The sequence below is a fragment of the Gorilla gorilla genome, chromosome X (genome assembly GCF_029281585.2).
Source record: "Gorilla gorilla gorilla isolate KB3781 chromosome X, NHGRI_mGorGor1-v2.1_pri, whole genome shotgun sequence".
Classification (NCBI taxonomy): domain Eukaryota; kingdom Metazoa; phylum Chordata; class Mammalia; order Primates; family Hominidae; genus Gorilla; species Gorilla gorilla.
In genome coordinates, this window is record NC_073247.2 from 48,682,439 (window position 1) to 48,697,098 (window position 14,660).

At 40.9% G+C, this 14,660-nt stretch overlaps 2 protein-coding genes across 6 annotated transcripts in view; one reads left to right on the forward strand and one right to left on the reverse strand.

Annotated features, from left to right (window-relative positions):
• The window catches only part of RPGR (retinitis pigmentosa GTPase regulator), a 59,706-nt gene extending 49,897 nt beyond the window's left edge, over positions 1–9,809 (reverse strand). The window contains exons 1-5 of one of the 4 annotated variants that reach the window (XM_055375565.2): positions 9,431–9,807; positions 5,469–5,594; positions 4,924–5,016; positions 3,089–3,151; positions 893–1,051 (exon numbers count right to left, since the gene is read on the reverse strand). In XM_055375565.2, coding sequence (XP_055231540.1) covers positions 893–1,051; positions 3,089–3,151; positions 4,924–5,016; positions 5,469–5,594; positions 9,431–9,458 — 469 coding nt within the window. In that variant the 5' untranslated portion in view covers positions 9,459–9,807. Of the gene's footprint in view, positions 1–892; positions 1,052–3,088; positions 3,152–4,923; positions 5,017–5,468; positions 5,595–9,227; positions 9,402–9,430 lie in introns of those variants that run through there. The other 3 variants (XM_055375563.2, XM_055375567.2, XM_031006118.3) reach the window with 3 other exon arrangements.
• OTC (ornithine transcarbamylase) overlaps positions 9,650–14,660 on the forward strand; it is a 97,367-nt gene continuing 92,356 nt past the window's right edge. Inside the window, exon 1 of one of the 2 annotated variants that reach the window (XM_055375568.2) lies at positions 9,650–9,966. The gene's annotated coding sequence lies outside the window, so the exon portion shown is untranslated. The remainder of the gene's footprint in view (positions 9,967–14,660) is intronic. The other variant, XM_004064002.4, reaches the window with a different exon arrangement.

The following is a 14,660-nucleotide window of genomic DNA, read 5'->3' on the forward strand; positions in this document are numbered from 1 at the left end:
TCACTACATTTTTTTTCCTTATAATTTAAACCTGAAAACACAGAATCTAGCCTCAGAGAATGAAGATACAATAGCATGTACAGCATCTCAAAAATAGGTAACATATAACTTCTGATAAGGGTTTTGATGTCAGAAAAAGTTAATCCAGGAAAAATATTTTAGAAAGGAATTATCAAGACTTATTTATTTATATATTTTAAATAATTTAAATTTTTGAAGTATTTTAATAATGCAAAACAAATAAATGAAAATAAGAACTGAAAGAAGGATGTCAAAATGCTAACTTAAGGGCTGACAAAATCTAAAGGACTGAGCTTCAGAGACAACTCTGACTTTCCTGATAGAGTAACACCGGATGTTATACAGTCTCCTGCTTGAAACAAAGCAGCTAACCAGCAGCTTCAGTAAGATCAAGCTGATCTTGGCTCCAAATTTTAAAGAAATGTCTCATATGGGCTTTTGGTAGGGAGGGCAGAGAGGTACAATGACCGTTGCAAACCACATTTTAACAACATATGCTGCAACAGATTTCTGTGGATGTTTCTGACAGCAACTTCAGTTAAAACTGCAAGTATAACTTTAAGAGCACACAACAAAAATAATATTTAAGAATATCTAAAGGAGTAGACAGATGGCATAGCTTAGAGCTTATTTGCCAATTACTTTTTAAATGTATATTTAAATAAGCACAAATAAGCATAAAATAAGCATAAATAAGCATAAAATTGCAGTATGTCAAGATTTAAAGTTATATTTTAAATGTTTTCTGAAAGCACATAGATAGTCGATGAAAGAAAACTAAACAGCAATGCTCCCTTCGGTTTACTGAGTTGGCATATATTGATCTACAGGAAAGGAATGTGTCCCAGACTGAAAAAGAAACAAGTCTCACCAGTTAGGGCAGCTGAAGTATTAGATCCAGCAGACAGCTGCTTAATCTTATGCTCGGATGTAAAAAAGCTAATTACATGAAAAGTGTTTCTTTCTTCTGTGTCACCAAGCCCCAACTGTCCTTCATTATTTCCACCAGTTGCATATACATTGCCTCCTTCTGCACATGGAAAAGAAAACGTCAATAGACTATAGAGTCCCCCTTTTTATAAGACAGGTCAGTGTATAGCAGCGATTTCCTCCATTAACAGTGAAGAAAGTTGAAAGCTATCACTATCCTATTATTTGGGAGACAACTTCATTTCATCGTCAAAATAAAGCAAAACAAGCAAGGCCACATATTTTTGTGAGATTTTAGAAATCAATCTAGAATGTAACTAGCAACTGAAATGAACAGAATGCATGGAACGTATTTATTTCTTGCTAATATAGCACTTTATTAATTCAGAGTAAAAACAAGGAAAGTAACTTCCAAACTAGTTTAAAATGCAAATCTATTTTAAAAGAGATGTGTCCATTAATTTTAACTTCTGTAACCATTAAAGCTAAGATATAATAGTACAAATAAGTAAAACAAGGCAAATCCAAGAAGAATCTAATTAGAAACATGATAATTCTTTGTATTTATTTTAACTTCCTAGCTAAATAGGAAGGCACTATAGCACTCTGTTTAGCAGGAAAGACTCCAGAGCCAGACTGCTTGGGTGCAAATTCTGGCTTACCACTTACCAAAGCTGTGGGACCTTGGGCAAGCCATAATCTCTGTGTCCCTCATTTTCCTCATCTATAAAATGGGATAATAATAGTACCTACTTCATAGAGTTGTTATGAAGATTGAATTAGTTGAGATTTGTAAAATTCTTAGAACAGCATTTGGCTCATTTAAAGTATGTAAAAATGTTTGTTAATTACTCTGTTAATTAAATAAAAAGTACATCATGCCTAGATTATAAACATTTCCAGTAAGTTGTAAATTAATGAAGATTTTTAACACATAAATTAGTTATCTATGTCATAAATATATAAATGAAGTTAAAGCCTTGCTAAATTATAAGGTGAAATGAGGGCAAAATCAGCCTGACTTAGTAAAAATTTTAAAGTTATTGTTATTTTTATTTTTTGTTTTTAGAAAAAGACGAAACCTAATTGGGGAAACAAGACTAGCTTTCAAATGGAAAATACAAGGTCACATGCAATTGGAGTGCACAATTTCACACACATGGAGCAAACCAGAGTTGGTGAGATGCTGAAATAATTCAAACAAATAAATGAACACACAGTCACAAAATGTTCCATGAAAGAAGTAACACTTAATGGGATCTCAAGAAATAATCTTAAAAGGCTAAGAGAAAGAGAAAAGACACTTCAGAAAGGGAAAGGTATGGAGAGGTGGAGAGGAGCTGAGGCAGTGAAAACATCCTGAAGATAGAATAAGTGGTGGTGGGGGAGGGGCGGGGCAAGAGGCAGGGGCAGGGGGAAGGTGGTAGGAAGTACTGCTCAGTGGTCAGGTCCTGGAGGTCTAAATGTTACAGCAGCATTTGCTGAAGATACTATCCTTTCTCTATTGAATTTCCTTGGCATCTTTGCCAAAAATCAAGTGGGCATATACATATGGGTCTAATTGTAGACTCTATTCTGTTTCATTTATCTTTGTCTATCTTTTTGCCAATACCTCAGTCTTGATTACAGTAGCTTTACAGCGAGTCTTGAAACCAGGTAGTGCCAGTCCTCTGTTATTTTTCAAAACTGTTTTGGTTCTTCTATGTCATTTGCTTTTCCATATAAATTTTAGAAGCACTTTGTTAATTTCTACAAACACACACACACACAAAAGCTCGTATGGATTTTGATGGGAATTATGCTCACTCACATCAACAGCCTTCTGGGTGCCTTCCACTCACCCTTAGTAAGGAAGAGAGAAGAGCAAGAACAGGAATAACCAGCCCTTAAGGTGGACACACAGGTTAGGAGATGCTGTCCCATGATAGAATCCAAGAAAAGAAGCTTTTTCTTCAGCCATTTGACATTTATGTGTATATTTGCAAAAGCAAACGTATACTAGCCATTGACATTTTAAAAAACCCTAATTTTACTGTTGCCAAAGTATAGTCTCTATTAATTTTACAAAGCCACGTTACTGGAATGAGACCTCAGTTCTCAAAGTCAGGCAGGAAATCATACAGGTTGAGCACTATACCTGTTGACACCAGGGTGTGGTTCCTTCCACAGGCAGCTAATTTCACTTTTTCAGGTTTTAGAGCTAAAAATATTTAAAATGGGACAATTATTTTATAGCAATGAAAATGAACAGTAGTCCAGGACAAATGGTAACTAAGTGATAGAACCGAGATTTAATAGCAGGCTTGTCTGATTCCAAAGTCAATGTTCTTAATGAGCAAACCAGAGGTTTTCAGAACTGGTTGTGTACCATCATAACCAGTGGAGCTTTGAATACAATATAGATATCTTAGCCCCATCCCTATGGAATCTGAGTCAGTGGGTCTGAAGCACGGGCTAGGCATCTATATATATAATTATAAACTCCACAGGTAGGCCGGGTGTGGTGGCTCACACCTATTATCCCAGCACTTTGGGAGGCCGGGACGGGCAGATGGCTTGAGCTCAGGAGTTCCAGACCAACCTGGGCAACATGGTGAAACCCCTTCTCTACAAAAAAATAAAAATTAGCTGGGTGTGGTGATGCATGCCTGTAGTTGCAGCTATTCGGGGAGGGGGTGCTGAGGTAGGAGAATGGCTGGAGCCCAGGAGGTCGAGGCTGCAGTAAGCAGAGATCACACCACTGCACTCCAGCTTGGGTGACAGAGCAAGACTCTGTCTCAAAAAAAAAAAAAAACAACTTCACAGGTAATTAATATGTGCTGAGACCCACTGTATTCTATTATGCTGCCTCCTCACCAACCTGATCCATTACCTAACCTGCCATCACCGTTATCAAACTCACCTTCTACCACATTCAGTGAAAAACCGAAAGACCAATATTGATAGGCATACACCTATCAATCAAAGTTGTTCATTCATTCATCTACATATTCAAAAAACATTTAAAGAACATCTCCTAAGTGCTTGGCATAGGGGCTGCAAAAAGATGACTAAGATAGAATCCCTGGTCTCAAGGATCCCGTAGTCTAAACAATCCTGTTAGCTTGTCTATTAGATAAGATATTTGAGAGTAAGGGTCATGGTCACTGTGACTATCCTCAGGTGTTTAGACTATACTCAATAAATACTTTTTGAACACATGGAATACTTTAAAAGTTCCATAACAATTCCCATAAACAGCATGAATATGATAAGCTACACTGAAATTTTGAGCTGAAATTAAAATTTAGCCAGGAAGATAAAAAATACTGCTCTTATTGCTTCTCAAGGAATCTCCATCATCCTTTCAAGTTTAGCTGATGTTCACAGATTATACCCAAACAGAGGTTTTGCATATAACATCCAGAAAGCTTTGTAAGGGTATTATATATCTAATATTTTCTGGAACACTCCTGATTTCAAATATTTTGTCCTGTTGTTCTTTTACACTAGTACTAATCAATCCCTAGTCTCGATGTTTCGTTTACTTCACCTAGTCACTATATAAAGCAGGATAAGTATGTTTTATAAAACCAGCAACCAAATAGAAGCATAATGTCCACAACTCTATTAAATGAAAAAAGCTCAAAATTCTAACATATGTTTGTTCTCTGTATATACAACAACAGTAATATGTAAGTAGTTTTACAAACAAACAAACAAACAAAAAAAGATGGGGGATATTCAAATGCAATACTGTAAAATCATTACTTCCTTTGTGATCCCTGGATTTAAAATCAATCTGATTTTTAGACCCTAACATATAAAAGCAGTTCTGAATATCATATAAAAGATAAGTTAAATGCTAATAATATTCAAGCAAATGTCAGAAAATAAAGAACTAAAGGCTTTATTATTTATGACATTAAAGAACTACACAGTCAACATAAAAATACTTTATACAGTTTGTGAAAAGATAAAAAGATCCCAAACCTTTGACACATGTTGGCTTGCTGACGGCTGACTTTGATCCTAATCCTAACTGACCCCAGTTGTTACTGCCAAACATGTAAAGTTTATTATTTCCTGGTAGGAGGGAAAAAGAAATAATCAATTGAAGCATTTTTCACATAATGTAAGATGAGGTCACCACAAAGCAATAAAAAGCTATACTTTTAAAATGTCACTGCTTTTCTGTGTTGAAATAAGTTACCTTGTTCATCTATGTATAACCAGTTTCTATTAGGTGGAAAAGAGTTTCTAAAATTATACGGTAACAGGTTTTTTTAAAAATTATATTGAAATAGATTCATTCCAAGAAAGTTGTGTGTATAGAAAATCATACTTAAATATACTAAGGAAACTTAAAATTTAAAAGATGCTCTTGATGACTTATTTTGTGAAGAATTCTCTGGCAAAGTAAAAAACAACACTTTTGATAATATTTTCAACATGTTTAAAACACAGCAGCATATCTATAACAAAATATTTAGAATTTTCTAAGTATTACTGTCCTTATTCAGGATTGTAATACTAACCGGTAACAACAGCAGAATGTTCATCTCCACATGAAAGATGTACAGGGACATCATTTTTAAACCAGAATTTACCGGGATTATTTTCAGCAAATTTACTTTTCCCAAATGTAAACACAGCACCCGAATCTGCAAATATAAGACGGTCTTTATTTTATAACTTTTACTATGTTGCTTGTTATTAAAATAACTTTTGAGTAATTTATCCATACAAACCCCTTGTCTCATGACAGCTTTGCCCCAACTCTGGCAATGTTTAAGCCTTCCTTCTTCCACCTTAATTCAGTCTTTCTTATTCCTTAGACTCCATTCTAGTTTTATCTATGAAATCTACTAAATTGAACATGTATTACTCATACACTGGCATAAAGTAAGAAATATACTATCACAAGGAAGGCAGTCATCTATTACTAATAGTTCTGCTGTCACCAAGTAGATGTCTATTCCCTGGAATGAAATGGCACAATCTGTGCTATTCTTGTTCTAGTTAACACCTCATGGTCTGGCCTCTGACTGAGAGCTTTTCTCCAAACACAGAAACAGGACAGTATTTCATTTCCTCATTAACATCATCAGGCTATCCATGGGGAGAGTCTCTATCAGTCAATTTGGATTTTCTTTGGTCCAGTTTTTCCAAGGAACCTCCAGTGTTCTCATGTAAGGGAAACAATGTTAGCCCAAATGGTGAACTCTTTTTATTTTTGTTGAGACAGGGTCTCACTCTGTCACCCAGCTTGAAGCGCAGTGGCACAATCACGGCTAACTGCCGCCTCGACCTCCTGGGCCCAAGCAATCCTCCCGCCTCAGCCTCTGGAGTAGCTAAGACTATAGGCGTGTGCCACCATGTCCAGCTAAATTTTGTAATTTTTGCACAGACTGGGTTTTAGCATGTTGTTCAGGCTGGTCTCAAACTCCTGGTCTCAGGCTCAGGTCTCAAACTCCTGGGCTCCTGCCTCGGCCTCCCTAAGTGCTGGGATTGCAGGCGTGAACCATGACACCTGGCCAAAATGGTGAACTCTTAATTTCTCTGTTGGTAATCCCAATGAATACCCATAAAACCGGAGACAGCACAGAGAGAAACAAATTACTCCACCACTATCTCTTTCATTCGAACTAAGGGAAAGCAGCTAGAAAAAAAAACATAGGCTTTAAAGGCAATTAGGTATTCAAAGGTTGTTGTAAGGATTAAATGAGATGACATGTATAAAGAACTTAGCCCAGAGCCTAGCATCCTCAAAGTGTTAGCTCATAGCTACCTCTGTAAACTCTTCCTCTACCATAAGAGTTGGAAATGATCACTGGCTTCTCTGAACTATGTGATCTGTAGAATTTATATGGCAAATAATTGTGCTACCTAGCAATCTCTCTAATCAAACTGTTACACAAATCAGCAAGATTACAAATCTCGGCAAGATATGTGTAACAGTTTGATTAGAGAGATTGGTAGGTAGCACAATATGTAAGATGAGGTCATCACAAAGCAATAAAAAGCTATACTTTAAAAATGTCGGCCGGGCGTGGTGGCTCACGCCTGTAATCACAGCACTTTTGGGAGGCCGAGGCAGGTGGATCATTTGAGGTCAGGAGTTCGAGACCAGCCCGGCCAATGTGGTGAAACCCCGTGTCGACTAAAAATGCAAAAATTAGCCGGGTGTGGTGGTGGGCGCCTGTAATCCCAGCTACTCGGGGGGCTGAGGCAGGACAATTGCATGAACCCCAGAGGTGGAGGTTGCAGTGAGCCAAGATAGCGTCATTGCACTCAAACCTGGGCGACAGTGTGACTGTGACTCCGTCTCAAAAAAAAAAAAAAAAAGTCACTGCTTTTCTGTGTTGAAACACAGAGTTCACCATTTGTTAGCCCAAATGTTGTTTTTTTCCAACTATTTTCTAAGGTTACAGAGGGTATAAACTGTCTGCACTACCCATATTGCCTAGCACAAAGTAGCCCTTGTGTGTTCTACTTTTCACACAGAAAAGGTCCCCCTTACACACATGTATATTCATAACTGTTGAATGTTTTGTTTACTAATTCATCATAATGGAGAGTTTGTAGTCAAATATAACTTTCAACATTGTTAATATAAAAGACAGGTTACCAAGTTGTCAACAAAGGGGCACTTCAGCTTTTCCTGATTTCTGAGAATTCAGAATGTTTAGGGATCCAGTATAAAATGAAAAGATCCTCTCAACACAGCTACTCAGGAAGTTTCTAATTCTCATCTTACTCATGCACTATAGTTAGTTATAGAGATGTCTTTTTCTCTTTCCAGAAACAGTACATGGGAAAGGACGGTTTATCTTTCCCCCCAAAACATCATCGCAAAATGCCACGGTCCTAGGAGATTGGGAGAGGAGTACACGGGGATGTTGAGATTTTAACATTCTTACATCAAGTCATTACCTGATCTGAGTAGTATTCACAAACTGTTGTGGCACAGCATCATTTTGAAGAAAGACTAAAAACCCCTACCATTTCCCAATAACCATTTAAACACACACATACACCAAATAGTAGGCCAGGTCCAGCTTTTGGGGAAATCCCAAGGGGGGTGATCACACATAAACTAATTCGTACCAGAAAGGAAAACATAGCGAATATAAGTATTAATAATAAATATTAATACGCAAGAGACTAGCCACTGTGGACAACTTTTTGAGAACCACTGTGAGGCATCTCAGTTCCAACTAATTGAGTTGGGAGACTAGGATCTAGAACAGACTCTGAGTTTCCCCAGAATGAATTATTTTAACATTTTAACTGTTTTGTCCTGGCTCCCCTGGCTTCCCTGATACCCTCATCCCAAGCCAAGGTTTGGTGGCTCTGCTCTGGCCCTGTAATATCTACTGTCAATTTATATGGTCATTTTGTTTACTTTCCTGTATGTCTCACTAAATTGTGAACTGCAGGCCAGGAATGTCAGTTCCGGCCAGGAGCATGGAAGAAAACATACATATTTCAGTGAAGGTATGATTCTGCTCAAACCCAGTGTTTTTTCAAAATGGTCGTGACCTATTAGTGGGCCAGAAAATCAATTCAGTGGATCACGATCAGCATTTTAAAAGAATGCATTATCAGAAAGGTGTGTGTGGAATCTAAGTGATTAGAACAAGGACTGCTTCACCAGACATCTATTTCTGTTACACGGTATATATGGAGTATCGGGTCACAACGTCAAAAGTATTTCTAACTACGGAGCTCAGGAAAAAAAAGGCTAAAAAACACTCGCTAAAGGGTCCCTCTTCTCCCTCTTTGTCCAATTTATTTCCTGTATCCCCTTTTACCCCACAGCCCTGATCACTCACTCTTTACTGCATTCAATACATAACCGGGAGCTCAGGACCTCCAAAGTGCACAAGTCTGGAGTCCGCACTTTGGGGAGTTTACAGAAAGTGTCCCTCCCTGGCCGGGCGCGGTGGCTCACGCCTGTAATCCCAGCAATTTGGGAGGCCGAGGTGGGCTGATCACCTGAGGTCGGGAGTTCGAGACCAGCCTGACCAACATGGAGAAACCCCGTCTCTACTAAAAATATAAAATTAGCCGGGCGTGGTGGCGCATGCCTGTAATCGCAGCTACTCGAAGGCTAAGGCAGGAGAATCGCTTGAACCCGGGATGCGGAGGTTGCGGTGAGCCGAGATTGCGCCATTGCACTCCAGCCTGGGCAACAAGAGTGAAACTCCGTCTCATAAAAAAAAAAAAAAAGTGTCCCTGCCTTCAAGAAGCTCATCAAGAGCTTACTTAAAAAGCATACGAAAGACAGGCACCCTCTTTCCCGTTCTTCCCCATCCTGTTCTTCCCGTCCGGTCCTCTGCCCTCAGTCATTCGCGGGAGCGCAACCAGCGATCCCGCCCTAGTCCGGCTGCCAAGCCTGGGGCCTGTCCCCTTACAGGGCCGATCCGGAGGCGGGGCCCGGCCGCCCGCGGACCCTCCCTCCCGGCCTTCCGCCACCGGCGCGGGCGCAACTCACCGGGCATCAGCTCTTCCGGCTCCCTCATGCCACGGGCAGTACAGGCAGCCTGCGCCTGGGCCAGGAGGCTGTAGAGGACGGTTTGGTCGGGGCTAAGGCAGCTACTCCGCACCGACGCGGGCCGCGAAAGCCCCCCAGTTCCGCATGGCGAAACTCCGGGGATCAACTACAACCGCGCTCCCGGAAGTCAACAAACAGCCGCTACGGGCAACGGGGGCGGAGCTTGGGAATGCAAGGCGGGACAGGCGCCGTTGGGGAGGGGAACGGAGGCCGGGTGGCTGGTAAGGGGCAGGCTCAGGCACAGCGGAGGGGCGGTAGAGACCACGCGCCCTCTGGCGGCCTGGAGCAGAGAGGCGGCCACGCCGCGCAGTGATGCTGTGGAGTCCGCGCCCTTGTGCCGTTGGAGGTCCAGGAGCCGCAGGGACCCTGCCCATGAGTGGCAAACGTCACAAATCCCATACTCCGTGACATAAGCAAACATCGACACACAATTATGACACTACTAGTAATAGTGACCAGCTGGAACATTAAAGGAGGTAAGCACTCTGCTAAAGGTATCCCCAGCATCTAAACCAAGATCTGGCCTATACTGAATGCTCATTACGTATTTATTGGACAAATGAGTACTATTACAACCCTGTAAAGTGGTTAATGTTACCTCTGTTTAAGCATGTGGGCAGCTAGTCCAGCTAGTCCAGCCTGTAGTCAACAAAAGTAAAAGCTGAGGTGTATATGGTCCACTACTCACAGAACATACACAAAGGAGTAGCCCAATATCATTGCTCTAGAATTTGCTCAGCGATGTTACATGATGCAGGGTTTCCCGTGCATCAACATTTGGCTATCATGAAATAAAGAAGTAAAAAACCATCTTCCAGAATGAGCAGATTTACGTACGTTTGGTAGTTGTGGACATGGGCGCTAGAATCAGACACAGTTGGATTCAGGGATCCCTGAATTACTCTTGTGTGTTACCAACACTTTCTCAGGAAGTTTGCATTAACATGAAGAGGGGACGTTAAACTATTAGTTACACAAATAATCATTTACTTACAAAGCAAAGTGGAGGTTACTAAGGAAGTGGTTAACAAGAAGCGTTGACCTGGTGTAGGAGGTTAAGAAAGGCTTATCTGAAGAAAGAACATTAAATCTAAGAACTGGAGAAAGATAAGCCAGGAGGGGGAGAGAGCTCTTGGCAGAGAGTAAATTGTGTATAAAGGTTTGTAAGGAGCTTGACTCTTTCCAGGAACACCAAGAGGCGAGGCTGGTTCCTAGCGAGGTGGCAAGGTCTTGGGCCTATTAAGGATCTGAGATTTTATCCTAAAGACAATGTGAAACCACTGAGAAGTTTTAGGCAGTAGAACAACAGGACAGGATCAGTTATGTGTGTCCCTGAAATCATTCTGCCTGGTCTAGAAGTTTTGTAGAGAATAAACTGGAGCAGTGAGAAGGGTTCAGAGGCTATTGCAGAATTTCAGACATGTGGTCAGGATGGCTTGGAGTACAGTTCATTGGTGCCAGAGAGGAGCAGGCAGATTTGAAAATATTTTAGGTCGTAGAATCAACAGGAAATGGTTTCTGACTATTGACTCCTAGACAGTGCTGGACTACCAAATAGTTCTTAGAGCAACAGCAAAGATAGGGCCCTAAATTATTTTGAAAAGGATTTGATATTCATTTTTAGAGTATCATAATTGTTACTATGGGCAAATGAGAATTTTTAAAGATTTACTTTTTAATATGCAGTCATTTGTTTTTATTTCAAAATACAGTAAGGCACATTTTGGTGCTAAGCATCCCAGAAGATATTGATGCAGCCCTACTCCAAGGTTTCCAACATAAGCAAATAGCAGGAGGGGGGCACCATTTACTGAGATGGGGAACACTGAGGAAAGAGCTGGCGACATTGGAGTTAGGTAAATGGGGCAAGAAGAGCATAATGAGTTCATCCTTGAGCACATTAAAACATCAAATTGGAGGTGCTGAGCAGGTAATTGGTGAGCAGAAGCCCCAGAAAGAGGCACATATTTGAGGAATGATTGGGTCTATATAGTGAAAGCAGGCTTGAGATACTTGCAACACTGCAAAGTGACTGTAGATTTGAGGCAGTAGAATAGGGAGGCAGGAAACCTAAGGCCAATTCATGCTGACTTCCTAGAACTAAATCAAAAGGAAACCCCAACTTTCCATACCTAAGTAACAAAAGAACCAGAGGCTACTCCCTTTGCAACCCCCACCCCCTTTTTCTGCTTGGCAGACGGAAAATTGAAAGTATCTCTGATTAGTTGCTTTTTGCAACCAATCAGACATTTGCATGGGAGTGTAACTTTGTAACTTCACTTTAGCCTCTGATTGGTTGCTTTCCACAACCAATCAGATGTTTGAATAGGGTGTAACCTTTGTAACTACACTTCAGCCTCTGATTGGTTGCAAGGCCACTAGTTCATTTACATAGTAACCAATGGGAAATATACCAATGGTTACTTGGGAATGGCACCAAGTAACCAGTGGGAAACCTCTAGAGGGTAATAAAATCCCAGAAAATTCTGTAAAGGGGCTCTTGAGCCCCTGTGCTAGGGCCTGCTCCCACCCTGTACTTTAGTTTTCAATAATGCCATCATCTCCAGCATCTGTGAGTCTATTGCTTTACATGGCAAAAGGGACTTTGCAGTTGTGAGATGCTGGATTCAGGACCTTGAGATGGAGAAATTATTCTAGATTAACCAGGTAAGCCCAATTAAATCCTATGAAATCTTAAAAGTGAAGAGCCTTTCCAGGCTGTGGTCACAAAAAGATGTGAAGATGCAGGAGTGGTCAGAGAGATACAACAGCGCTGGCTGTGAAGATGAAGGTAAGGGCCATGAGCGGAGGAATGCAAGCAGCCTCTGAAAGCCGGGAAAGGCAAGGAAGTGGATGCTCCCCAAGAGTCTCCAGAAGGGAATGCAACTCTACTGACATCTTGATTTTAGTCCAGTGAGACCCGTTTCACACTTCAGAACTACAATAGTGTACGATAATAAATGGGTATTGTTTAAGCCACCACCAAGTTGATGGTAATTTGTGACAACAGCAAGAGAAAACTAGCACACCATAGTTGATCTCATCAAATCTTCACAGGAACCCTAAATGAAGTACTAACTTCAGTCTCATTTTTGGGAAGAAGAATCTGAGGTTGAGATCACATAATTTTGCAAGGTCCCATATTTATCAAGTGGTAGATGCAGGATTGAACCATCAGTTCCAGAGCCACATTTGTACTGCAAATTCACATGAGCTCTACAGTATGAAAGTGTGTGGACCCTTGAGGGTCCCCTACAAGTCCATGCAGCAATGCACACACGTCTTCAAGGATGCTCTTGCCTCCTCCAAAGAGCCCCCTAGCAATCTCTGCTTCATCATCATTCAATTCTGAGGCTGTGTTGTGTTTTCTTGGGAGCCCTCTCCAAATTTGCAATGAGGCCACATGACCCCTTCATGCATCAAGGACATTCACATGCCTCATCACAGCACTTATTATACAGTGTGATGTGATTTTGTGGCTGTCTTTCCACTAGACTGAGTTCTTTCATTTCCTGCATTGCAAGCACTACCTCTCTTTGGCCAGAACATAGCACTATGTCTGGTACATAGCTTACTAAAATGCAAGTTCTATGAGGACAGAGAGGTTTGTCCATTGTTGTACTCCAGTGCCAGACTAGTACCTGGCCCATAATAGCTACACAATATCTGTTGAATGGCAGAATTAATGAATAGCAAGTTCTCAAATATGCAGAGGCTGAGGGTCAATAAACCTATAAAAATAATAATTTAAGCCAGGAGGAGGTGTCATCCTGACCCCATGTAGAGGGGCTGGCCTTAGCTAGGAGGAGATACATTTCTAGCATAACAGGATATAAATGTTATCTATATAGTATTTTTTTTTTGAGACAGAGTTTCCCTCTGTTGCCCAGGCTGGAGTGCAGGGGCATGATCTTGGCTCACTGCAATACCTCCCGGGTTCAAGCAATTCTCCTGCCTCAGCCTCCTGAGTAGCTGGGATTACAGGCACCCGCCACTACACCCAGCTAATTTTTTTTTGGTTTTTTTTTTGTTTTGTTTTTTTAGAGATGGAGTTTCATGATATTGGTCAGGCTGGTCTAGAGCTCCCGACCTCAGGTGATCCGCCCACGTCAGCCTCCCAAAGTGCTGGGATCATAGGCGTGAGCCACCACGCCTGTCCTATATACTATTTTTTTTGAGACAGGGTCTCACTCTGTCACCCAGGCTGAAGTGCAGTGGCGCAATCTCAGCTCACTGCAACCTCTGCCTCCCGGGCTCAACCAGTCCTCCCATCTCAGCCTCCCGAATAGCTGGGACCACAGGTACACACCACCACACCCAGATAATTTTTGTATTTTTTGTAGAGATGGGGTTTGGCCACATTGCCCAGGCTGGTCTTGAACTTCTGAGCTCAAGCAATCCGCCTACCTCAGCCTCCCAAACTGCTGGGATTACAGGTATGAGCCACTGTGCCTGGCCATCTATACTATTGATATATATGATCCAGAGCTATATATTATATATCACAACCCCAGGCCACGAATTTGTACTGGTTCATGGCCTGTTAAGAACAGGGCTGCAGAGCAAGTGAAACTTCATCTGTATATACAGTCACTCCCCACCACCCAAGCTCCACCCCCTGTCAGATCAGTGGCGGCATTAGATTCTTGTAGGAGTGTGAACCCTGTTGTGAACTACACATGGGAGGGATCTAGATTGTGTGCTCTTTGTGATAATCTAATGCCTGATGATCTGTCATTGTTTCCCATCACCCCCAGATGGGAACCCTCTAGTTGCAGGAAAACAAGCTCAGGGCTCCCACTGATTCTACACTATGTTGTATATTTGTATATAACATAATGTATACCAACATAAATTTGTATATTTAGTTATATATTACAATGTAATAATAATAGAAATAAAGTGCACAATGAATGTAATGTGCTTGAATCATCCCAAAAACATCCCCACCCCTCCCCTCACCCCCCATCCCCTGTCAGTGGAAAACTTGTCTTCCACAAAACTGGTCTCTGGTGTCAAAAAGGTTGTGGACCACTGATATATATGATGTGTATATATAGCTATGCTGTAGCCCTAGATTATATATATATATATATCTATATATATATATATCTATATATATATCTATATATATATATATCTATATATATATCTATATATATATATATCT